A 26533-nucleotide genomic window follows, 5' to 3' on the forward strand; every position below is an offset into this window, starting at 1 on the left:
TGCTCACCCTTTAAATCTCCCTCTTTTCCTCGTCTGTTGATCCTGGAGTCATGTTTCAGGAGCTCTCTGCAATTCCAATCAAGTCTTTTTTTTTTTTTTTTTTAACATTTTTGACCTTTTACAAAAACTACAAACTATAAAAACGTACCACAAGTTTCCATAACAGAAATGGGCCTTCTGCTCATTAACGTTACATGAAAACCCTTCCAGCTGACTTTCACTTAAATCACAGAGAATTAAGAAAACTTTCTGCGCTCATAATGGAACATGTCATTGGAAATTTAGTATCGGTGTTGATGTTTGGATTATAATATCTGCTCTACACCATCTCATTTATAGATTAGATTAGATTATTAGATAAAATGAGATTAAATTAAATTCAATTAGACTAGATTATTAATTAGACTACATTAAATTAAATTAGATTAGATTATTAGAGTAGATTAGATTAATTAGATGAAATTAGACAAGATTATTAGATCAGATTAGATTAGAGTCGATTAAATTAGATTAGATTAGATTAAATTACATTAAATTAGGTTAGATTAGATTATTAGATTATATTAAATTATATTATTAGATAAGATTAGATTAGATAAAATGAAATGAAATGAGACTAGATTATTAATTAAATTAGATTAGATTAAATTAAATTAGATTAGATTATTAGAGTAGATTAAATTAGATAAAAGCAGATTAGATAAGATTAATTAGAAGAATATAGACTAGATTATTAGATCAGATCAGATTAGATAAGATTAAATTGGATTATATTATATTAAATTATATTAAATTAGGTTAGAATATATTATTAGATATATTAAATTAAATTAGATTACTAGATCACATTACATTAGATTATTAGATTAGATTACATTAGATTATCAGATTAGATTAATTATTAAATTAGATTAAATTAAATTAGATTATTAAATTATATTTTTAGATTAGATTAGATTTGTTTAGATTAGATTAGATTAGATTATTAGATTAGACTAGGTTTTATTAGGTTACATTATATTATATGTTATATTACATTATATTATATTAGATCTTAGTGGCCAGTTGATAGGTTTATTATTTAGATTTTTCTTCTTCTTTTTTATTTATTTATTAATTTTTTATTTATTTTTGGTTTCTGTTGGATTTTCTTCCCATTTTGGTTTATTGTTGCCGCACCTCCTTTTGGGATATAATGAGGCTGATTGCCACGCACCTGTTTTGCCACATGCATTTGGGTTGCCACACAGAGCAGAGGACTGTGCTGAACAAAGAAGTGAGGTGAGCACAAAGAACATTTGAGTTTGATTTGTTTGACACATTATTTTGAACAAATATCAAGCTTGACAGTCATGTGGAATGGATTGTTTTTTTTGTTGTTAAAGTGCAGTTTGGTTCGCATACCTGTTACACACTGGATGAGTGAGGAGTTTGCACCCTTGGTAGGCGGAGCAAGGTATGTGTTAATTAATTGTAGTGGCATGTTTTGGTCTTTTGTTTGAAATGTGTGTATTAAACTACAATTTTAAATATGAGTAATATGTTCTGTTGTAATGTCTGTGTTTTTAAAGAAAATGTAACCCAAGTAAACTTTGTAAAATAACTTATGTACAAATGTTTGTGTTTTAGTTTCACGGTGCGTGATGATGAAATAAAGATTTGCACCAGTCGAACTCTACGCCATTTCATTGATGCCAAGGGCTGCTACATTAGATTAGATTAATTATTATTAAATTAGATTAAATTAAATTAGATTAGATTATTAGATTTTTAGATTATTAGATTAGACTAGGTTTTATTAGATTAGATTAGATTAGATTAGATTAGACTTTATTGATCCCACAATAGGAAAATTCAATGGTCAAGGCAGCAACAGAAAAAAGTGCAAGAAAAATTATGCAAAGACAAACAATATAAAACAATAATAGTGATAAAACTCGAACAACTATATACATATTTATTATGGTGTGGAATTCCAATATGTCAGACAGAACAGCTGAGACCCCAACAGGACAGGCTTCCACTGTTGTGCTGTAAATGTAAATGTAGTTCCGTTCTGGATCCACTGGGAGTCAGTTTTTCTTCTCAAAGTTTCCCTCGTGTCACAATCAATCTCCACGGGTTCTTAAGAAGTTTAGGCTGACATTATGACTTACTGCCCTCTGCTCTGACATTGTGTCAGACTTCCGTTGTCTCATTGTCGATGGACATACAGTATACGTGTGTATCATGTTTATCTGCACATCAGCAGTTGTAATTGGAGGCAGGATAAACACGGTAATAATCAGGAGAAGTAAACAACTCTCTGTTTTCCTGTTTGTAGACAATCACAGTCATCAGAGACGCTATGACTACTTCCAGGAAAGCTAATAATGGAATTTACTGCGTACAGATGTGTGTTTTTAAGATGTGTTAAAGCCTGAACAATGATATATTTGATTTCTTAGACTATGGGTTGAATGATGGGATGTTTCAGCTTCTGAGGCTATAACAACAGGTGTGTGCAGACGTTTTAACAAAGACAATGCAATGAATATTTGATGGATTTCACAGATGCCACAGAATGATAATAAAAATAAATCAGTTAAAGAACATTTATTGCCATTTATTGAGAGTAATTTAAGTGCATTATTATTTTACTCATATTGCAATTCATTTCAGAGACATATGCTTTATTTCTAAAGTTTAAAGCAACAGCCAATGAAACAATTAGGCAATCAGAGGAAAAACAAACACAGAGTATGTAATAATAAAGAAATTCCACTACAGCACCAAACTTTCGCAGCATTTTTGAGAATTCACTGCTTTTCTTGTGTCTGCTGTGAAAATTTTTGACAAAACAACCAACGTGAAGACATCAGATTTACATTGTGATTATCTTGTAAACAAAGTATGAAAGCGACTGTTTTTACTGCACATTTGATTTTTTTTTTTTTTTTTATAGATGACCTGCCTCAGAGACTAAATGTATTAAATCTTATATACTATAACAGTGTTTTTCAACCTTGGGGTCGGGACCCCACGTGGGTCACCTGGAATTCAAATGGGGTCGCCTGAAATTTCTAGTAACTGATAAAAAACTTAAACTTACTAATAAAAATTTACATTATATAGCCTAAATGTTGCCTAAAATTAATGTTTATTTGCAACATATTATAGCAAAACTATTACAAGATCAAAAACAAATTAATTTTGGCAATTAAAATGTCTCCATTTTGAATGTCTGTGGGTCGGCAGAAATTTCTGATAATTGATTTAAAAAATTAAAACTTACTAATAAAATTTCCATTATATAGCCTAAATGTTGGCTAAAATTAACGTTTATTTGCCACATAGTATAGCAAAACTATTACAGGATCCAAAACAAATTAATTTAGCCCCCTAAAAAAGTCTCTGTTTTGAATGTCTGGGGTCGCCTGAAATTTGTGACATTAAAATGAGTTGGAAAATAAATGACAAGTGCTGGTTAGTTGATGTTTTCAGTGTATATGATAAAGTGTTATTGGTTATGTACATTTACACAATACATTTATTAATATTTCAGTATAAAGAATGTGTGAAGTGAACATATTGTTATGTGCAGACAGTGTTTTGAAAACACACGTGAAAGGAACATGTATTTTAGAACATTAGAACATCACTTTTATTAATGTTACAACATCATATGTGTGGATCCAGACCCCTGTCCACATTCTCCCTTTGAACATCATTCCTTACATTAGTACCATTACTTCATGGTACCTAACAAAGCAGGTACACTCACTGTTCATGCAGAGGTGGACCTTACAGACCCTGTAGACACATTGGACCTGTTCTTACTGTAAATATTGCTATCATTGTTTTGTAATGTTTGCAGAAATTACCAAAAATAGTCACTTTCCCAGTAAAGGGTTAAGTACTTGGTGAATAAATATGATTCTGAATTTTTTTTTTTTTTTAACCTTTATTCAACCAGGAAAAAAGCTCATTGAGATTAAAAGTATCTTTTTCAGGAGTGTCCTGGACAAGGTTATTATCGTTAGCGAAAACTAACGAAATGACGAAAACTAGAATTGTAAAAACATTTTCGTTAACTGAAATAAATAAAAACTATAATTAAAGAAGAAAACAATAACTAACTGAAACTGTATTGTGTGTTTACAAAACTAACTAAAACGTATAAAAATTGCGTATAAAATTCCCTTCGTTTTCGATTGGCCAATGTCAGATTGATATAAAATCGATTTATTTCGCTCAAGCAATTTTAGCTGCCGTCACCATATGATATTTAATGGTCCGTCACCTGTGGTCACTTGTGGTTTTCCAGTCGTCTTCTGGTCCCCACTTTACCTGGAAACATGGAGACTAAACTTGGGAGAAAGCAGCAGAGTCCTGTCTGGGATTTATTTGAATTTGACAGCGAAGAAGATAAAAATATAAAAAAAATAAAACTAAACTAAAACTAAGCATTTAGAAAATAACTAAAACTAATGAAAACTAGCAAACCTGCTCTAAAAACTAATTAAAACTAACTGAATTAGAGGAAAAAAAGTCAAAACGAAAATAAAACTAAACTATAATGAAAAATTTAAAACTACTATAACATTGGTCCACAAATGGAAATCACAGCCATACATACATTCACACTAAAAATATACATAAACATAATGAAAGTCAGAACTAAAAACATACTTAAAACTGATAGGAGCATACATATAAAACGCCAGCATTATTTTAAAATGTACTAAAAGTATAACAAACAATGTTCCTTTAACCTCCTAAGACCCAGGAAGTGTCAGCAAAGTACAAACTTTGTTTTTTTTGTTAAATAAGTGCCTATATTGAAAACATGATTAAACAGTTTTTTCAGATGCAGTTTTTAAAATTTTTTATGGAATGTCCTTTGTGGTGGACAGTTTTCTTTTCTTTTTTTTTGTATAAAGTTGTGAAACTCTTGTCCCCAAATGTGGACAGTGGGTCTTCTATTAGTGAAATATAGTTAATAAATAAGTCTACACTTCTGTAAACATAAAATAGAAATCTTATATAGTACTGTGGTATGTTTTTTCCCCTTCATTAAGAATATCTTATTGCTGTGTGAGTGGAAACAGTAATATATGAAAGAAAAACTCTGCATGAATTGAAGATCTAAATAGCTGTCAGTCATAAGTTTCATTTTCTTCACTTCTTCCCTTCACATCCTGACTGGAAACAGCACGTACTGCACATACAGGTTATTTTCATCTGTTCAAGTGAAAGGAAGCAAATAACAGAGCATTTAGCGCAGGGCGGCACACACAAAAGCATCTGCACACACAAAGGTACGAGGATTATTTGGCAGGCAGCGAGTTTATTATTTTGTTTTATGGGGCTGGGGGGGGGGGGGGGGGGGGGGCTTGGGGAGGTTGTTTTGCGGTGCTGCGTGTGATACGGCGGCTCTGTTTGTGAGCTTGTGAGAAAGGAAGCACCAGTAAGATCAATCATCCTCTACGTAGATTTCCAGCAGTGTGTGACGTGCATGTGGGGAAATGAGCTGGGCCGAGGATACTTGCTTGTTATGGATTTGACATGAACTTGGCCCCCGGCCTCGCAGAATGTGATGAATGTATTATTTAATCTTCCTGTCTTTGTTAACCTCCTTTTGGCTGAAGCCACCGTGATTCTCTGTCCAGAAATGGATGAAACAACATCTCCAGTTTGGCCTTTGGTTTTTTAATGAAGTATAATAAAAGGCTGGAATAATAGTGTCGCTCCACAACGACCCTGATGTATTTAGGCACAAAGAAACCAGTGGCACAAAAGTGTTTGAAATAACACGTGAGGCGACGTTTCACTGAGCACTGACAGGTCCTTGACACTTTATCAGCTTCATTATTCAGGGCTGAAGGAAGTGTGTGTGTTCAGAGTTTCATACATTTATGATGAGGACATTTTGTACAAAGAGTTATTTGGCTGTGTGTACGAATAACAACTTCACAGTTCCAAACCTTTGACCTCCACATTGAATTTGCATAATTTTTGCGCTTTTTTTTGTGTAATTGTGTGTGTGTGTTTTGCCTTACAGCACTTAAATACACCACAAAAGCTACAGATAAACCAATATAATTACAGAGAATGTTTAAAGATCAAGTTAATCACTCACTGGATGTATTTAATATTTATTTACTGTACCATTGCTGAACAATTATTGAACATTTCTAGTTAACCTGTTTAACCCTGACCATATTTTCAGGGGAGAAATGTCTAAAAAGAACATACCCAAAGTAAATGAAGAATTACTTCACAATAATAAGGTTCATATGGATGTTCTTGGTTTCTATGGACATTTAGAGACCTCACAGAATCTTTTCCCATTGTCTAAAATATTGTATCTATTACTATGCCTGAGTAAACTGTAACAAACTAAAAGAGAAATTTGGAATTTTTTTATCCTCGCCTGTTTTTTTTTCAGCTGGATTGACGATGATATGCATAAATTAATTGTTCGTGTCGGAGATTTGTAATAGCGTATATTTCACCCCAACAAAGATTAAAAATCATGTTTGAACATTAAAGTTTGCACTAAAATACACTTTTGATGTACTTTTATTAACATTAGGGTCTAAACTTTGAGCAAAAGTTGAAAAAAACATTCATTGTCCTGATTTATTATATTTTTATAGTAGATGAATATTAATATATTTTTTCGGCCCGCGGGTGGGCTGATGGGGCTAACCCTCTGGTATCCTGTCCAGCAAGGCCCTTACTAAGCACCAAGTGTGCCTTTTTGGCACACATGTGGAATAATGTCAAAACAATTTTTCATGCAGTTTGTTTTTAATTCTTTACACTTTTTTCTATTTCATCAACTTGAGCCGTAAATAAAAATACCAAATACTCCATAATTATCGCATTTTTTTAACTTTTTAAATGCCGTGTTTGTAATGTAAACAAACATTTTTTTTTGGATGCAAAAAACACAAAAAAAAATTGTTTTTTTTTCAATATACTACATAAAAAGTGGATCACATGTTATTTGACTTTTGCAGCCTGGCATATGTCAGTGATTAACTCCAACACTGGTTAATTTGCATTATTATTTTTGGCACTAGGTCAAATGTTCAAAAATACTAGCATTGTCACCAAGTGTGCGTAAAATGCACACCTATAAATCAAACTATTAAATATTATATATTGTTTTATTTTTCTGCTCTAATTTGATATTATTTTTGTAAATCCAGGTCAGCCCTAATCATACATGTCAAATGGAAGAAACAGTGCGTTTTAGGCACACTTGGGAGACAGATGCTAGTCTTGTAATTTTCTTTTGTTTACAATGTGCAAAATGAACAACTTTGAATTCTAACCTTATTTAAATTGTGAAAAATAATATCAAGTTTTTTAACACGAAGTGCAAAGTGTGCCTAAAAGGCGCACACCGGATAACGGAGGGTTAAAGATCAAGTTCATTCATTCCTGGATGTATTTAATATTTATTTATTGTACCATACCCGAACAATTACTGAACATTTCTAGTTAAGTCACATTATTTCACCACTGTTACATTTAGATTTACTGTTTAGAATAGCTGTGATTGTATTTGTTGAATCTCCTTCACATGCATTTACTGTCGTACACCTGTCTGGATTCTGATGGGGGTTTTTTTTTAGTTTAGTTTATTTTGAATATGCAACAAAACAAAAGTAATCTTATGTAGTCCTTAGAAATAAAACGGATTGTAAGAAATCATGGAAAAAAACACTATATATAAGTATGAGTTCATTTGCACTTTCGAAAAGGAGTGGGAGGAACTGATTCTTGTAATTGTAGATTCATTGATGTAATTACTCCTGATTGGCTATAAACTCATCTTGGAGTCAGTTTCTAAATTGAATGTGTGCACGGTTATTCTAACTTTAGGGACAAAGTGTATACAGTGTCCACAAGCAAAATGCTGTGAAATTTTAGTAATAAATACAAAAAAAAAAAATCTGCCAAAAGTGATAGTTGGTTATAGCTTACAAAATAAAGTATTGAGCTAAAATGTGAAATTCCACCAATTTATGAGGAAAATGGTTTTACTCCTATAATTCAATTTTCCTCTGAGCTGAAACATGATAGAATATACGATTCAGATTCGTTCTGGTGAAAGATTCATAATGTCATATATAAATATACATAAATCATATATTAAAATTATCATGTGTCTTGAAAACACAAGGCAACAAAAACCTTGTCATGTGTTTTAATGAAGTTTAATTTAATGAAAGTATGTAAGATTTTGCACAATTTATCTCTGAGGTAGTAAATAAAAAAAAAAAAATTCAATAAAAAATGTGAACCAGTGTGTTTTTGTTGTCTATTAGTTTTTGTTGAGCCACTAAATTAATGACCTTATAATTTTTTGGGGGTATTTTTTTGTATTAAATATCTATAAATGTCAGTTATATTTTGTTGTGTGGTTCCTTTGCTATATCAGATGTTTATTTTCATCTTGTTTGAGGCTATTTTATTAGATTAAAATGAGATAATATGAATATATATGTCACTAAATGAAATTTAAATTATACTTTAATAGGGCATCTTTTCTGTGAATGTGATTTCTGGCTGTGATTTCATCAGTTATTGTGGTGTTTTGTATTGTTGTATTTCTTTTTTATAATGTATGTAACAAGAAATATAATATATGCAATATTTTATATATATCCTTAGTTATTTATCAATTACCACTACCAGCACAAATTACTTGATGAGTCAAGCAACAAAATCGCACTCTATGTGCACTTGCGTATGTATGAATGGCAATAACCTCTTATTCTTCTATTGTTATTCATCTATTATGGCATTCAAAAGAGAATTCTTCAATTAAAATGGTTTAGGATGCAAAAACCCAAGTCAAACTCTCAGAAAACTGAATTTATAGGCAGTGAACAGTTCATTAATGTAGCCACCTATAGGTCACAGTAAGACAAAGGGATTAGCATGCAGTGTGTGTTTGGTGGCTGTCGTGAAAGACTTGTGCTACAACAATGACAGGGCATATTCTTGGAAGTTGGGTACGTCAGAACTGTTGGACAGGAATCAGACACAAAGACAAAAGGGACAAATTTAGACTGTAGGCTGGTTGCCTGAGTGGGAATTATATTTGTCACCTTTGGGTCAGAGATATTTCAGTCAACAAAGAAAAACACAGGAAAAAAAAAAAGAAACCGGCATATGGAGAAATACAGCGTTGGACTCGTCTACGCCACAAACTGCACGTGAGGCAGGTTGAAAATAATTACACTGTAGGAGCAGAGATGAGGCTGACACATCATCACAGCTGGAATTACTAGGACTTTTACACAGTCTGAATAAAAAAGGCTCAAGCAAAAGTTAAAAAAATGTATTTACATGCCACATTTAACTTTAACCCTATAACGCCAGATGTATCATATTTGATACTTGAGTTTTGAAGCCCTCTACATGATCAGTGGGATAGTTTTTTTTCTTGAAAAACCTGATGTATACAATTAGATACATGCAATACATGGATAATCCACCAGAGGAGAGCAATTTGTTCACCACAGGCCTTTCCAGTGACACTACAAGACTGTCATTAATGAGGAAGGAGGCAGAACTTTGACTATTTGAAAAGGAATTACCCATTGTTAGACATGTTTTGTGTTATATTATGTTTTTGTTTGTTCAGAGTAACTCACTACTCCCCTCTAGTGGTCACATAAACCTTTTAGACCAGAGGTGTCAAACTCATTTTAGTTCAGGGGCCACATTCAGCCCAACTTGGTCTGTAGGGGGCCACACTAGTAAAATAACATAATATATAATAATGTCAGCTCCAAAGTTTTCTCTGTTTTAGAGTGAAAAAAGTAAAATTATATGATGAAAATATTTACATCTACAAACTATTCTTTAAAACAATGTGAATAACATAAACAAATTGAAAAAAATAAATGTAATTTTAGCAATATTCTACGTCAATTTATCATTTACACAGGTACATTATAACTTACAGATCACAATGGATCTACAAATATACAAAAATGTAGTAACAGACAGAATATTGTTAAAATTGCACTTAAGACATTTCAGGTTGTAATTTGTTCAGGTTATTCTCATTTTTTGAAATGAAATGTGTTTTGGTGTAAATACATGAAAGCGTTTACATTTACAAGGTGAAAAATTTGGAGTTGTGAGTATTTATTGGACATTACGGTAATATTTTACTGATCTGACCCACTTGAAATTGAATTAGTCTGAGTGTGGCCCCTGAACTAAAATGATTATTAATATCTTTTATAATTTTAACATTTCACAAATTCATCCCAAGGGGCGGACTGGACCCTTTGGCGGGCCAGATTTGGCCCCCGGGCCGCATGGTTTGACACCCTTGTTTTAGACTGTGAGTGTGTATAGATTGAGTATTTATTTCTACAATCCGATACTTCATCCTTAGAAGAACTTCAGGACTCTTATTTCTGAAAACTCTGATGATACGTTTAGGTCATAAGCAGAAAAACTACATATAAGTCCTTTAAATGAACCTAGATGAACCTATACACAAGTAGCATAAGGGTCTATATAAAATGTGTAATTTAAAAAGTTATGTGCTTCATTACAACTCTTTCCTTTATCCTTCAAAGCTTCTCATTGTGATCCCAGGGTCTGTTTGCATCACTTAAAATCAATGCTTCAAAACACAAATGTTAGATAGTTCGCTCCATGTGCAGTGTAATGGTGCCTTACAGCGGCTCTGTTACAGCCGCCGTGACCTGACGCCGCTGAACCAGCTCCGCCACTGACAAAATGAGCCAAGATCCTTTCAGACCGGAGCTGAATAATTCTTCTGGAAATGCAATGAGGTGAGAGAAATGCTCTCTAAATGTCTACAGCGTGACACTAAAAATACTGAACAGAATCGCTGGCTATTAATGAGAGCCTCCGTCACGGCTCTTGTTGTCTCAGAGGAGGAGATGACCTGCTGTCAGCTGTGGTGGGCAATCAAACAAATATAGAGTGTTTGATTATAAACTCTCAGCGTTGCCAGAGGGAGATGACGACCGGTTGCCCGCTGGAGTTGACCAGTTGGCAGCTTGTTGTGTACGCTGCCTTGTCCTCATCCTACTCTGGCTGTTTCCACCAGGTCTCTATGTCCATATATCATTTAATTCTTAGATTTGAATACATGGTAATTCTTACAAAAATACCAAATCCTCACCACCGACGCTGGAAGTGACCCAAAGGTCTGAGGACGTCATGTCAGACAACCCGTAGAAGCCTAACTTCCCCACAAAACACCCTAAATCAGTTTTCATTTTGCAGTTCCAAGCCACAAAGAAGAAGAAGAAAAAACAATATCTTTGAAATTTGTAACCATAAAACGTTTTTTTTAAAGTCTATTTAAAGCCAGGGTTAGTCTTTAAGCCTCTGATGAGAGGAAGATTAGGGTTAAGGTTAGGGTAAGCTTTAAAAACAACTTGCAAGGTGAAAATTATAATAAAACCCAGCGCTCCAGCTCAGCCAGAAAGGATCAAGCTCCTAAATCTGGAGCTTTGCCTCCGGAATCAGCTGGACACAACAACCACTCTGCAGGCCATAGAGTAAGAGCCTTTTGGATGTTTTACTGATCTCTTTGGTCACAGGACAGACCTTCAACAAATCAACAATCCAGACAGAAATCTAGATAATCGCATTTCTGCTCAACGGGCTGCCCAAATTAAAAAGGCATTTGTTGAAGAAAATGAACATCATCTGCTGGACTAGATCTGTTCCACACGTTTCTGGGAAGGTAGTAAATTTCAATACATGCATCATTTTTTTTCTGGTTCTTTTTGCCCCAAATGATCCATTATATGACAGTGAATCAGGAGCCTGGAGTTGAGTGGTCTCCAATGTCTCTTCACATGCATACCTCAACAGCACAGCCCCCCCTGCACAGGATACAAGAGATTTGGATGTGCAGAGCTGTGCTCAGCCCCTGATGTCAGAGATGACTCAATCCAGAAGCTTGTAACTCCAAGGCACATCTTGGAGATCATGAATGGAGGCAAATGGGAGCAAAAGAAAGAATTTGGTTCCAAGCCTCCATAAACATGTTTTCTGTGTTAGATAATATATTCTCATGCACATGTCAGTCATAAAGTCGAACAGAAGACCAGGCTGCGCCAAAGACTGCATGAGGAAGGAAAATGTAAACATTTTCAACAACACTATGTCTCTATTTAAGAGGAGTGTCGACTTTCCTTTTGCCTCAGACTCTAAAGACACTTGAGTTGAACACGTCGATGTGTTTTGTTTTACCCTCTGTGAGGCTGGCCCTCAGTGAGAGGGTCCCAGGGGAGGTTGAGATTAGCTCGAATGTGATGAGATGGTGACAAATATCCAACACTCCCCCTCGTCAACAATCTGAATGCAACCACAATGGAGGACAGTGCGGCTCTGATTGGGCCGGAAAACAAAACAAAACAAAAAAGGAGACTCGGCCAGGAAGCGAGGTATCCATTTCATGCCCCCGTCTGTTTGCCTGCCACCTGTTAGACATGATCATTACCACAGAGCAGGGGCGTAGGGGCTAAGTCGGCCACATTTATATCAACAAGCTGGGATAAAACTGTCTAATTATCCCCCAAGGCCCCCGGTCTGGCCCCCGACTCTCCTCACTGAGACGGCCCCATTTACCAACCTGGCCTGCAGCCAAACTCTGCAGGCTGGTATGTGAAAGCACATCCTAATGACAGCTCTCTTTCAATCTCAGGTCTTTGTAATTGCTCTGCTTAGCTTATACATATTATGTGGCGCTAGTCCAACTAAATAGTTAGAAGGTCAAGGAGAGGTTTAATCAAATAAGCATGTGAATTTATTACTATACCTACTCTAAGTAAATAATCATCATCAAGTGCAACCTTTGGCCACCACTGAAATACAATACAGGTCTGATGAATGAAAGCACGGAGAATCCATGTTTTTGGTAAATAAAGATGAAACAGTCAAAAACATCTACATTTTTTTTAGCAGATCTGCTGTGGAGAAATGGTGGAAAGTTTCCACTGTAAACACTGAAACTCTACTTGGCTTTCAAGTAACATCCAAGCAAATTTGGCAGTTGAGAGCAAATACTTAAGTCAGGGTGAATTAAGCTTTGATGATCAGCTGTGATTGAGAGCAAATGTAGCCTAAATGTAAGCAATTTGCACCTGTGCAAAGCTGGCTATTATCATAACAGTTTTGATGGTCAGAGGGGGAATGTGGTGGGTGGGAGTGGGGCTTCCAGATCCCTGTGGGAGGTAGCATTAATGTCTTAATTAGGACGCAAGGGGAAAGATTCAAAGTACTCCAAGATGACGAGGGACGCAGCAATGGGAAACCGGAGCTGATCGTCTTTCCTAGTTCAAGGCTAATTGCTGAAAGAGATCTGACATGGATGTGAAGGGAAACATGGACAGTATGTAATAAGATGATGTGAGGTCATCTCTAAAAGCTGTTCCACTAATTCTGTATGTCTTTACTAGCTTGTAGGTCTACGTTGATAAGACGGGCACACACACGAAAAGGCCTAAAAGTAACACTTCAGTTTGTCCCCGAGTTTGGAAACGATCCCAGAAATCTAATTTATTTCGCTCCGTAAGCTCACTATAATAAATGTTGACTTTTTCTGTTTCATTCTGCTTTAATGACCCTCCATAAAGCATGAACATAAAATCATCTTAACATCTCGCATCTCTTTTATAACACTGGTTACCGAATTGTCACTCAGCAAAAGCTGCCTGAGAGCTGTGTTTATTTCCAGGAATCAATTTGTCCTCAGGATCTTTGATAAAGTGGCAGCTGAGGCAGATATGATTACTACAACTGGGCATAAACTGAAAGCTGCCCTCAAGTATGGACTCAAGACATCTGACTGTACTTAAGCAGAGATGCACAGAGTATAGTTTTCATTACTGATGAACAAAAGACAATATGAACACAGTGTGCAGAGTCAAACTATAAATGTTTCAGTCAGCATTCACATTGAATTTTAGTAGTAAGTGTAACGTGATGGTTCGTTGGTGGTTAATAGTTCATTCTTTCTAAAATGAGACTGCAGGATGGAGACGGATTTCTTCTTACAACAGTGCTTTACTTTACACGTACCTTAACAGCTACCACAACACTTCCTGAAACAACCCCTCACATGACCGAACCAGCCAATCAGGAACTAACAGTACCTAGATCGGTAAATGTAAGTGATTTAGAAAAGCCACAGCTTTTATATACAACAAATGAAAATAATTAAATGTGAATATGTGTTAATAATTCTGCAAACGTAAATGTACATAGTTTTTGGGTAAACACTGTCAATATATTTTTTTAACAAATATCTGAATTAACTTATTCCCTGTAAATTATTCCATTGTTAAACTTTACGTTCCTTCAACATAAATGATTTTAACTTCTGAGCCTTACAGTAAGTAAAAGCAGTAAATAATAAAAAGGCCTGGATTCACATACCTCACATGGCAAATCCACACGACCACCACTCAGCTATTATAGTTATGTCGTATATTACCTACTTGGATGGTTATTCAAGTAGCGTTTGACTTCATACTCCTCTAAATGACAGTCCTCGTCTAAAACCCAGAGGTAAAAGAAACTCAACGGCGGTGAAACAGGCTGATTCTTTGTTACCTGGGGCATTTAGAGCAGGTTAAATGTCTGCTTGTGTTCACCTTGGAGTCCTAAAAGCATCTATATGTCACTAGAGGTGACTTAGTAACTCATTGAAAATCATCCAATTTCATGAAGACAAAAATAAAAATAAAAAAATAATCTTGATTGGCCAAAAATTAAATCACTCTGCCACCACATGGACATTATTTTACGGAAGTGAACACAAAAAGTTAAGTAAATATCTTTAAAAACAGCTTCATTACATGTCAACATGAATTACAGGACACAGAATGAGTATTATATCATAATAATAATAAATAAAACATATTTTTTTGCTCAGGCACTTTTGCTAAATTTTATATTTAAACAGCTCTTCTTCTACAAGTAACTTTAAGTTTGACGGGGAACCACAAACTGCCACTAAATGGTAATGTAAGTAAGATTAACCAGAGACATAATGTTTGTAATACACCACCAGGTTTACACAAATACAATGAATTATTATTTTTTTTTTTATATCAGTGAAGCTACTGGCTCTTATAGGAATTGAATTTGAAATGTGCATGTGTAGACTGATTCGGAGCGTTTGTTAGTAACTTTCTGCACATTTTCATGCAAACAGTGTCTAAATTACATGAAGCGGTTGCCTTTTTTGGATCCAAACTTGGATCATTTAAATGTCCTTAAGTGTTGACAAGGTTTTTATTCATGTTGAAACTTCAGCCTCAGCCGAACATAATTGGGATTAGATCTGTGTTGTAGGCCTCATGTGCCCTTTTTCCACTTCCTTATTCACTTCTGTCATAATTTATCTGGATCACCTAGCATATGCTGAACAGTTCTGTGTCTCTATTCTACGGTGGCCGACAAGGGCCAAAGGGTTAGGGTTAGGGTTCTCACTTTGGGTGGATGAAAATGTTCAGTATTTTAAGTGGTACACCTGATGGTTAAAACATAAAGTGCAAAAGTAAATAAAGATTTAAAGGCCTCTGCACAGAATCTCCCTATAATAGAAGTACCCTAATTGCCCTATCAAATGTAATCTTTTCACTGACATCATTTTCAAACATTTCTTCCGACTACAATCCTTTCGGGCCAAGTTTGTGAGAAGTAAGGCACACTGCTGTTCTAAAGATCATCCCAAATGATTCCCTGGCAGTGTCCAAACTTTATAGAGTAGTATAAGGCAAGCCTGCCCTAAAAAATACAGGTGCTTTTCTTCCTTTTCCAAAGACTTTTGCAGACTTCTGTTCAATTGCAGCTGAATAGAGATATATCATTTGTTTATTTTTGACTTCTTGGCTGCGGCGAGGTCAATGCTGGATTATAACTTTCACTCTGAGTCTCTTTGTCTGTGTTTGTGGATGATTTGCCAATTTTTTTTACAAACATCTAAATGCTTACTCGTACATCTCTCTGGTGAAAAGAATGATCCCAGCTTTGAAGCAACTCTCTACAATTTCCACATGAAATAGGAAGACAAGGGTCCACTGGGAGACACTAAATTGAAACTAAGGCTGTGCCTAATGGACCACAGGATATGCCTGCAAAATTTAGACATATCAAAATGGCGAAAAAGTCTGTTAGTGCCCATTCATATAAACTGAATGGCTTGTAATGTTCTCAAGTCCTTGGAGGATACTTGCAAGGTTGAGGAAAGACTACAGGAAGAGCAGAATGGTTTTGACATAACTTTATTTTAGTGCACTACAGGTTTTCTCTCCTCCCTGCAGTTTAATGTTGTATTCCACTGGGTCCCGGAAGGAAGCAGCCCAGTAAATCCCTACTGCTCGACTTAAAAAGGAAACGGTATCTGAAGACAGGTGAAAAACTGAAAGATAAATACATCCAGGCCTCTCGCCTGTAGTGTTTCTCTCCAGAGGGTGATCTCCCAGCCACACAATATAACGGAACAGGCATTTGGTTTAAATTTAGGCAGAGAGGAAGCCATTACGATGAAATAACACTTGCTAACTTTTAAAAGCATATTTCATTTTGATTAAAAACTTGCATTATATACTCTGGACAATAGCTGTTTTTTAGATAAGCTCGTCAGGTGGTGGAAGTTTCTGGGGTTTCGGGCCAATTTGCGGCATTTAATTGTGAAAGGGTAACTGAGAATATACAGTGTAAAAACACAGGAGACTCACTAGGGGGTGAAATAGGAAGTCTTCACTTAGCTGGGTATAATGAACTGAGCCGATGTGCGCCGCTGTAAGGTTTAACATTTTACCTTTTTATTTGGAGGAAGGAGGTTGGGGGTTGAAAGGTAAACAATGAGAGGTTCTGCAGCCGCCTGAGCTGCTCCCAATGCGCTTCAAAGGCCTTTCCATATGTTTTCAAGATTTCAACCAAAGTCCAGTATTACCATTGAAAGAAGCACATTTTTTCTCCTTTTACACTAGTGAGAAACATGCACTGGTAACACTTTACCTGAAGGTCTAGTTTATAATGCATTAAGAGCACATTCATAAGACATTATAATGCATTTATAATGCATTATAAAAGTCATTATAACAGTTTATGATAATGTACAACAACTTATACCAAGGTTAATAAAGTATTATAAGTGTAGGCATAATGTATTCTAAATTCAGCTTTCATTACGTTTTCTACATCCATACCAAAGTGACAACAGTGTTTGAAGGAAGCACCTCAAGTCCTGGGTTACAGAACACATTCTAACCATCATAACTCTAGCCACTTATAAAGACACAGAGAACTGCTCTGACGTGTAGTTTCTGAAACTGAATAATGCCTTATACTGTAAACATCAATAATAAGTTACAGGAGGACTTTAAGAGCTTTTAGTAAAGTGACAACACTGTCTAAGGTTATTAGCAATTGTATGATATTATAACACAAGTATGATGACGTATGAGCAGTGTCTGCTGGCTCTAAGGAAAGTGTAAGTCAAAAATTATAAATCCAGGTGTTCTTAATAACTCTTTATTTTGCAAAAACAAAACATTAAAAGAACAGAGACAGTAAATAGAAGTGTTACATGTTGCTTTATACATAAATAAAAAATGTGGCAGCTCTAAATCTTTAATTCAAACACATACTTTTTTTTTTTTTTTTTTTTTAAATAAATATGAAATCCCTAAAATAGATGGGTATATGGACCAGTGACAAAACCTACAAAAGTTCCCCACCTAAAAAAAATAAATTCCTTGACACTGCTTTGGTATGGATGTATAAAACATTATGAAAGCTGAATTTATAATACATTATGCCTACACTTATATTACTTTATTAACTTTGGTATAAGTGTTTGTACATGATCATAAACTGTTGTAATGACTTTTATAATGCATTATAAATGCATATAATGTCTTATGAATGTGTGCTTAATGCATTATAAACTAGACCTTCAAGTAAAGTGTTACCCATGCACTTGTTTCTCATTAGACCTTAAAATTATTGGGAAATGAACATTAATCTGTTGCAAAAAAGGCAATTATTTGATAATAATACAGCATGTTTCTATCACACCATTAGAGTTTCTTTCCATACGCTCTGTTTTCATGTCTCTAAAACAAGTCATGCTGTAGAAGTTTGTAATCACTATCAGGGTGTGTCTGTTAAGGGGATAAAACACCCACCATCTGCTGTGCTCCAAGTGCTTGTCATGCTAAGATGAATACTAGTGTAGTAGTGTGTAGATGGTATCCAAAACATCACTGAGTGGTTTATGGAGTCATCTACTTAGAATCCAACTGACAGCGTAATAAATAGATAAAAGTCTGGAAATAAACTGTCTCAGACAAGCTCTATTTATCTAAAAGGCAATTTCCAACTAGTCTGATCAAACAGCCGTTACACTCTTATGATTTGTAAACTGTTTCTCTGCATTGCCCGTAAAAGGCTCATTTTATATCCATAAACAGTGTAAAATATGTGTTGTAGCAACAATTTGCAACAATGTAAAATACAACTCACAGCTTGTTTCTTTGCTATGAAGCAACCGCTGCAGAACCAGACCTATGGTAGCTACGCAGATGCATTAATAGAATAGTTTCATTGTCATGTCAACTTCAAGCTGAGTTCATTATTCTTTACTTAAAGGTAATCAGTGGGGCTCCCTGGTCCATGAATTGCACGATACAATATTTACATATCTGCTTTAATCATTGCGGTTCATTTATTTTTACCCTATTAAAATAAACATGTTGGAGTATTACCAGCTGGCTAATAGAACGGGTAATAAAAAAAACTGCTGAATAAACTCAGAAATGGAGAATTGCTTTAGTATGAGGAATTTGTATCACATACAGCTGACATAAAGCAACTCCACTACATGACAGAAAGCAATGTGGATGTTGTATATCAACAGATCAACAGATCACGGCTCAGAGGTCTCACAGAGCAGCACTATCTGAAATCTTACAAAAGTCCAGAATAACATTATGACAATATATTTAACATACTACTGGACAAAAGCAGACATGCCATAATCTCTGAACAAGATGTAAACCAAATGTGCAGAAAAGCATAAAAAGCACCATGAAACCCAAGTGTTTCAATGTCCAAACATGCCATGACCGCGGGACATCTGTTTTTCCCTCGTTACATTTAGAAGCCAATGGAGAGGTCCACAGTGATGCGTAACCTCAATAAATATCGCAGATCCGCAGAGACTTCCCCCAATTTGTCCACTCGTGATTCATCTGGGAACTAATAGTTGAAGACAATAACCAGAGAGAGAGCAGCCATCTGAAAGACATCAGTAAACATGTGCGTAAATCACACTGACCCAAAGCAATGGTAGGAAAAGACTCTCCACAAAATCATCTTGTGGTTGGATGAGTACAGGGCTGACAGCAGGCCCATGTTAAGGCTATTCCCAGATTTTTTTTTTTTTCTTTGACTCACTGTGAATTATGAGAGCTTGTCCTTTCAGTGACCTCATAAGTAATTATGCACTTTTTAAACAAGCAAAAATAAAACTGATCTGAGATGTAATGGAATCCACAGTGGAGGTTAGGACAGGTAGATGTTTCTCGACAGCTGTTGTTGGTTGGACGTCAACCACCCAAATCCACCTGCCATACTTGGATTTCTTTGATAATGACTTTAGGGGCTGATTGACCCATAAAGACCCAGAGCTACTTTTATGTCAGTTCCCTCATGAATTTTTCTCCATATTTAACCTTTCTTAAGTGATTTATCACCATTTATTATAATATTATCCTCTGTGTTTTTTTCAGTGTAAATCACATATTTTCCTATATTTAATTCATTGATTATGTAGATCAGGGGTGTCAAACATGCGGCCCGGGGGCCAAATGTGGCCCGCCAAAGGGTCCAGTTCGGCCCCTGGGATGTTTTTGCCAAGTGCAAAAATTCCACAGTCTTGAATTGAATTAATCAAAAAATTTTTTTTGCTTGAATTAAGGAAAAAATCTTGAATTAAGCCAAAAAAAAAAATCTTCAATTCAGTAAAAAAAATCTTCAGTTAAGCCCCAAAAATCTCAAATTTAGCAAAAAATCTTCAATTAAGCCAAAAAAACCAAAATCTTCAATTAAGTAAAAAAAAAATCTTGAATTAAGCAAAAAAAAAAAAAATCTTCAATTAATTAAAAAAAATCTTGAATTAAGCCAAAAAAAAAAAATCTAGAATTAACAACTTCAATTTTTTTCTTTGTTTTAGTGCAAAAAATAACATTAAATTGTGAAAATATTTACATTTACAAACTGTCCTGTAACAATTAAATGTGAATAACATGAACAAATATGAACAACCTCAAATGTCTAAAGAAAATTAAGCACAATTTTAACAATTTTTCTGCCTGTTCCTCAGTGTTTAGTGTCTTTGTAGATCTGATCCATAATGCACATGTAGAAATGATAAGTTGAGGAATAATATTGTTAAAATTGCACAAAATTTTCTTATGTTTTCTAATTTAAATTTCAGTTTTTTTGTTTTTTTTTTGGATAGTTTATAAAAGTCAGTATTTTCATAATTTAATTTTTTTTTGTACACTAAAACAAAGACAGAAATTTGGAGTTGTCATTATTTATAGGTTATTCTGTTATTATTTTTTCTGGTTCGGCCCACTTCAGATCAAATTAGCTGAATATGGCCCCTGAACTAAAATGAGTTTGACACTCCTGATATAGTTGTTCAAAAAGCTCAGATTAAAGTTGAGGGTTATTATATCAAAAACAGAGAAAACTGAAGAAAAGTGACTTTTTATTTTATTATTTATTTTTTTTATCATAATGAACATAAACCCATTGTGTCCTTCCACTGCCATTAATCAAACTCCATTGGTTTTACTGGTGAATTAATGTTGTAGAAGATGACGGTGTTTCTACGTTCACTACGGAGCCTGTAAACGTGACAATGACAAACTGCATTTTACACCAATTATTTCATATATCATACAATCGTATTAATAGGATTAGTGGATTAGAAGGTATTAAACATTTTAGATCAGTTAATGATTTGGTGGACGGTGGGTGTTTGGGTTTTTATGGGTAAAATAGCAATTTCTGCAAAGAGGGATTAAAACTTTATATGGTAGAGGTGCACCATTGTCAGTTTTGGTTAATATTTTGACTGCATAAGTAGTTTAATTTTGATGAAATAACTACTATTAGCCTTTTTATAACATGATGAAGGGGCATTCTTGATTTGATTTTAGTTCTGGTCTGAACTGATTGACTCATTTAAATCATCTTGTTTTGAGAGACATTTGCAGAGATAATCTACTGAAACAGAGTCTCCTCAGTTTTCATTCACAAATATCAAGCAAATACTGACTGATGTTGAATACCAGTCCACAGAGCATCACCACCACAGACTCTACAATTAGTGAACATCACCTTTTGGTTTCTAAACTGCCATTTTGAAACCGGTAGTTTGTGATCGGACTATGATTTGCCATGTGGGATTTTTGAGCCACAAATAGCCATATTTGGACAAATGGGGTGAAGGGGTCAAAGGTCAGTTGAGGCAAAGCAGTATCTTCTGACTCTGTAAGACATTCATCAAGCATTTCCAAAGTCTTGTTAGTGGAACCAACTAACCACAACTCGTGTGGACTACAGCTGTAAAAAAAAAAAAAATTAAGTAGGGATGTCCGATATTGGCTTTTTTGCCAAAAACCGATATGCCGATATTGTCCAACGCTTAATTTCCAATTCCGATATCTACCAATACTGCTGCCAATATATGTGGGATATTAAACAAATTTCAGGTAACATCACATATCTCCTGTCATGGAATTAACACATCATGCCTAATTTTATTGTGATGCCCCATTGGATGCATTCTCAAATGCAACAAGGCTTTCAAAAATGTAAACACTGTCTGTGCAAAGAATACATACTTCAACTTAAGTTGTGGAAAAAATGCCATATTATTTATTTTTTTCTCCCTCCCTCCATGAGTCTATTACAGTGTGACAACTCTACTGTACAATTTTGAAACTGCACATTTCTTTCAGCTACAAACAATGCTTCATTTACACGTCAGTAAGTGCCGGAGAAATCAAGGCATTATTTATTGGTTTTAATGATAGGCAAAAAAAAACGATAACGATATTCACCGATATTACATTTTTATGCCAAATTGGGCCGATATTATTGGACATCCCTAATATTAAGCAAATAAAAACATATTATGACCCGGCAGGTGAGGGAGTTTCATACCAACTTACCAATCAAAGCCTCACACAGTGTAAATCAAAACCTTCTATTCAGCCTCAGATCTTATTCATGGAGGAAAATCGGAAACACACAACATTTTTTTGCATCTACAATTCATGACAGTGGAATGAGCTCTAGGAAACAAAAAAACAAGCTTTTTATATTTTAATCTATGTGAGCCATTGGTTTTTTAAACCAACCCTAGTGGCCATCGGTGGTATTAAACTTAAACACTTCCACATAAATCGCTTTTTCATTGACCCTCAACTTGCACGAATATAACTTGCGCATAAAAATTTACCTAAGGGAAAAACGACAATTTCGCCAAATCTCTTGTTTTTCGATTTAAATTTTTTGCTTTAACAAGAGGTGGTTTTCAGGCGTAGTGTAATTGGTATATCACACAAAAGTGCAAGACCTTTTTCCGTAACTAGAGTCACATGAATAAAAAAAATGGATGTTGACGGAAGTTACACACTAGTGAAGAAGAAGAGTTTTAAAGGATGTGTGGACCGGCCAGAAAACTGAATCATCAATCATTCACTGGTTTTAACAGGCGACATCACATAACCCCTTTCCTGGCATCCCTCCATTGGCTCCCTGTGTGTTTAGAATTGATTTTAAGATTTTACTGATTACTTTTAAAGCCCGAATGGTCTGGCCCCAAGTTATATAGATGACATGTTAGTTACCTACGAGCCAGTACGCAGCCTTAGATCCTCGGGCAGAGGGCTCCTGGCTGTTCCAAAGTCAAGGCTTAAATCTAAGGGTGACCGAGCCTTTTTCATCAGGGCCCCTAGACTTTGGAACGGCCTGCCCGAGGAGATAAGGCTTGTGGAATCAGTGGCATCTTTTAAGTCACTTCTTAAGACACACTTTTACAGACTTGCTTTTATGTGATGTTTGGCCCTTTTAATTACCTCCGCCAAGGAGGTTATGTTTTTGCCAGGGTTTGTTTGTTTGTTTGTTTGTTTATTTGTTTGTCTGTTTGTTTGTTTGTCTGTCCGTTAGTGTGCAACATAACTCAAAAAGTTATGGACAGATTTGGATGAAATTTTCAGGGTTTGTTGGAAATGGGATAAGGAAGAAATGATTAAATTTTGGTGGTGATCGGGGGTGGGGGGGCCCACGGGGGGGCCCACTGATCAGCCTTGGCGGAGGTCTGCGCTCTCCGAGTGCTTCTAGTTTTAATTTAATTTTAATTTAAAAAAAAATAAATTTGAATCTTATCCTGGTTGATTGTTGGTTTATATCTCATACATGATGTTGCTTTATCTCATGCCTCTATTTTTGCATTGATTTAACAGCATCATGTTACGTTATCCCCGCCCTCTTTATTCCGATTCATTTAATTTATTCGAAGTGTCATGTTCCTGCACTGTTGTACACATCTCTCCTATTGTGTTGCTTCTGTTTTAGTGTTTTTACTTACATCTTGTATCCTGCTGTTGGCCCTTTACTTGTTTGTCAAAGCTTTTGTAAACTTTGTTTTAAAAGGTGCTATATAAATAAAGCTATTATTATTATTATTATTTTTTTTTTTTTTTACTTTAGTACAAGATAGAGGGGTAATATATAATAATGAATATCAGTAAATCAACACGATATTTACATTCATCACCATGTTTATGGAATGACTTCTTGTGTCGTCTTGCGATAACAAATAAACAAATCATCACATTTGGGATTTAATAGAAAAACCGACATTACGCACTTTTGTTTTTGTCAACATTTAGTAAATATCGATAACGTTTTGCGCATGTGTCCAATGGAAAAGTGACTAATGGCTTCATAGATGTTGCATATTGTTAGCTTTAGCATTAGCCACATCAGTGAGCACTGCTCCATCTTCTCAACTATGATTTCATCCACTGTTTTTGCCCATATTTATTTTTCAGTACAAAAAAACAGCACACACAACCCGCTGAACTGCCTCCATCTTTGTTTTGCATTGAAGTCATATGAGTTTCTGTAAGATTCATAGCTCCTGGACCTGGACTCTGAAACTGTACAAGTGTGTGGTCCTGCATCATAAGTGAATCATCTGGTGTGTGTATATTCCTATAATTGAAATATTAAAAACTGCTTAAGCTCGGTCTGACGTCTACCGCATTTTTAATTCCCAATAATTGGGAAATCCTCCGGCGGAAGGTGACACAGACTGAATGATTTACGACAAAAAGTCCGCCGAGGCACATTTTTAAAGTCAAATGTGAATTTAAATATGGTGTGATATCGGATCCCGGAGTGCACTGCAGTACTTCACATTTGGCATCAATAACTTCAACTGTCATAACTTTTCCACTCACAGCAGCTCGGCCAGGCCAGAGATATAGAGCACAGAACAATGGGCCAGAGCTAACATTATTGGTATTTAATGAAAAAGGCATTTGATATTAGTGTCCATGCAGTTTAAATAACGGCCTAGTATGAAATAGTTTATAACAATTTATCAGACACCAAATCACTGCAATGACAGATTCTCAAAATTGTGGAAATACGTCCAAATATATCAGCATTTTATCTTTTGTTGCAGCAACCGGAGCAAAAAAATACAGATTTTATGAAGTTGCACAGATACAAACTTAATCCTTAATGTGTATTTTTAAGATTTGCACCAGGATACTTTGCAGGAATGTTTATCATAAAATATATTTAATGCGCATTTGTGAAATCAGAGTTTATGATTTGCGCCAGCGCCAGGTAAATGTGAGTTTGTTCTGCCTGTAGTTAGTCCCTCAGCAGCAGACATATTAACGCTCAGCTGTAAACACCAATTCATATGAAAAAACGTCAGACCCGTATATCAACATTCATCTAATCCATATGCAGTGACAATTTTATTGTCCTCATAAAATGCTCGCAACTGCCCTTAAGCACATTGTATTTTCAGCAGGCGTTTTAAAAAGGCTTAAATTACACTCAAGCAGCATCAAGATGAATGGATTGGCAGCACTAATGTGAGTTCATTTTTTTCTTTTTCGAGACAGGGAATTTTCCTCTGCGCAGCCGTGCCAAGAGCAGGGGGGAAAATCAACTCCATTCAACTATTTGTCAACTCCCTTTAGAAACATTTAATAGTAATAAAATTTATGGCTCCAGTTTCCAAAGGATACTGCCAGTGAAGTTCATCTTTACAAAAACTGGTTGTAAAAGCTACCATTGTTTTAGATTGATTTATGAACTGGGCTTCTGCTGAGAATTTGGAATGTAAATATTAAAACTGCGTAGGTAGAGTATGAATATAATGTATGTTTGCATTTATACATTTATTCATCTATTCATCTATCTGCTGCTCTGCCTGTCTATTCAGTCAATTCCATACTATCCATAAGGAATAGAGGTGGGGGAAAATGTGCTCTGCTGTCTGTAGGATGAGCAATGACAGTAACAGACAACTTATAAGAATCCACTGAAGCAGCACTTTCAAAATTGACTTGCCATATGGACGCGGGGCTTAAATACTGCCTCGAGACAGGTCACAGCATGAAATCATATGTCATGTCAGTCAGATACAATGAATTGCTTTTAAAACTTTGATAAAATCTGTATGCGTTGGGTTTAAAGTAGGACGAGCAGAACAATTGAGCGATCAGTATTTTGGGATTTGAGGACAAATTTGAGTCATTTCATCACTCAGACTGTGTGTGATTTCCTCATTCTCTCCGTTTCAATTGCTTTTCAGGCTCTTTCCTCAACGATTCCATTACTGTATAATTCATGAAATATTATAAAATATGTTCGTCATACATGGATCGCAGTTCAAAGTGTAAACCTTTTATTGGACATTGTAGTATTGCCTATAATAAGGTCATTAAAACGTGGCATGGTGGATTGTGAACCCGACAGTATGGGGGGCGGGGGGGAAGGATCATGGTCAGAGTGAGTTATGGACCATCGAGGAGCAGTAAAAGCAAATGATGAATTAGTATGTACTTTTCGTTTTTTTTTCCTTTTCCTTTTTCATCCTGACACAGGGAAGGAAATGCTTTTTGTTTTCTTAAGGATGTGCAATTTTCTTCTCTTCATCCCTTTCGAATCCTCCTGCTGAATCCTCAAGCCATCAAATCGAGGATTTAAAGGTCTTTTGGCGGCAGTAATGGCTCCCCGCAGAAGCTTCCTCATGATACTGAGTGGCGACTCAGTAGGGTCAGGGAGGAAAACTAATTTGCAGAGAGAAGAGAGGATATTCCAAAAACTCTGGCAAAACCTCCATAATTTATTTTCATATGGAGCATCAATCAAGGCTCTTGCTCTTTGCTATAATTATTGG

At 35.3% G+C, this 26533-nt stretch overlaps 1 protein-coding gene across 1 annotated transcript in view; it reads left to right on the plus strand.

Annotated features, from left to right (window-relative positions):
- Positions 1-10764: 10764 nt before the first annotated feature.
- Positions 10765-26533, plus strand: part of LOC115414862 (dual specificity protein phosphatase 10-like) — a 28906-nt gene continuing 13137 nt past the window's right edge. The window contains exons 1-4 of the mRNA XM_030128227.1: positions 10765-10820; positions 10924-11101; positions 12213-12328; positions 12589-12668. Of these exons, the coding sequence (XP_029984087.1) occupies positions 10765-10820; positions 10924-11101; positions 12213-12328; positions 12589-12668 (430 nt within the window). The remainder of the gene's footprint in view (positions 10821-10923; positions 11102-12212; positions 12329-12588; positions 12669-26533) is intronic.

The sequence above is a fragment of the Sphaeramia orbicularis genome, chromosome 24 (assembly GCF_902148855.1).
Source record: "Sphaeramia orbicularis chromosome 24, fSphaOr1.1, whole genome shotgun sequence".
Taxonomy (NCBI): Eukaryota; Metazoa; Chordata; class Actinopteri; order Kurtiformes; family Apogonidae; genus Sphaeramia; species Sphaeramia orbicularis.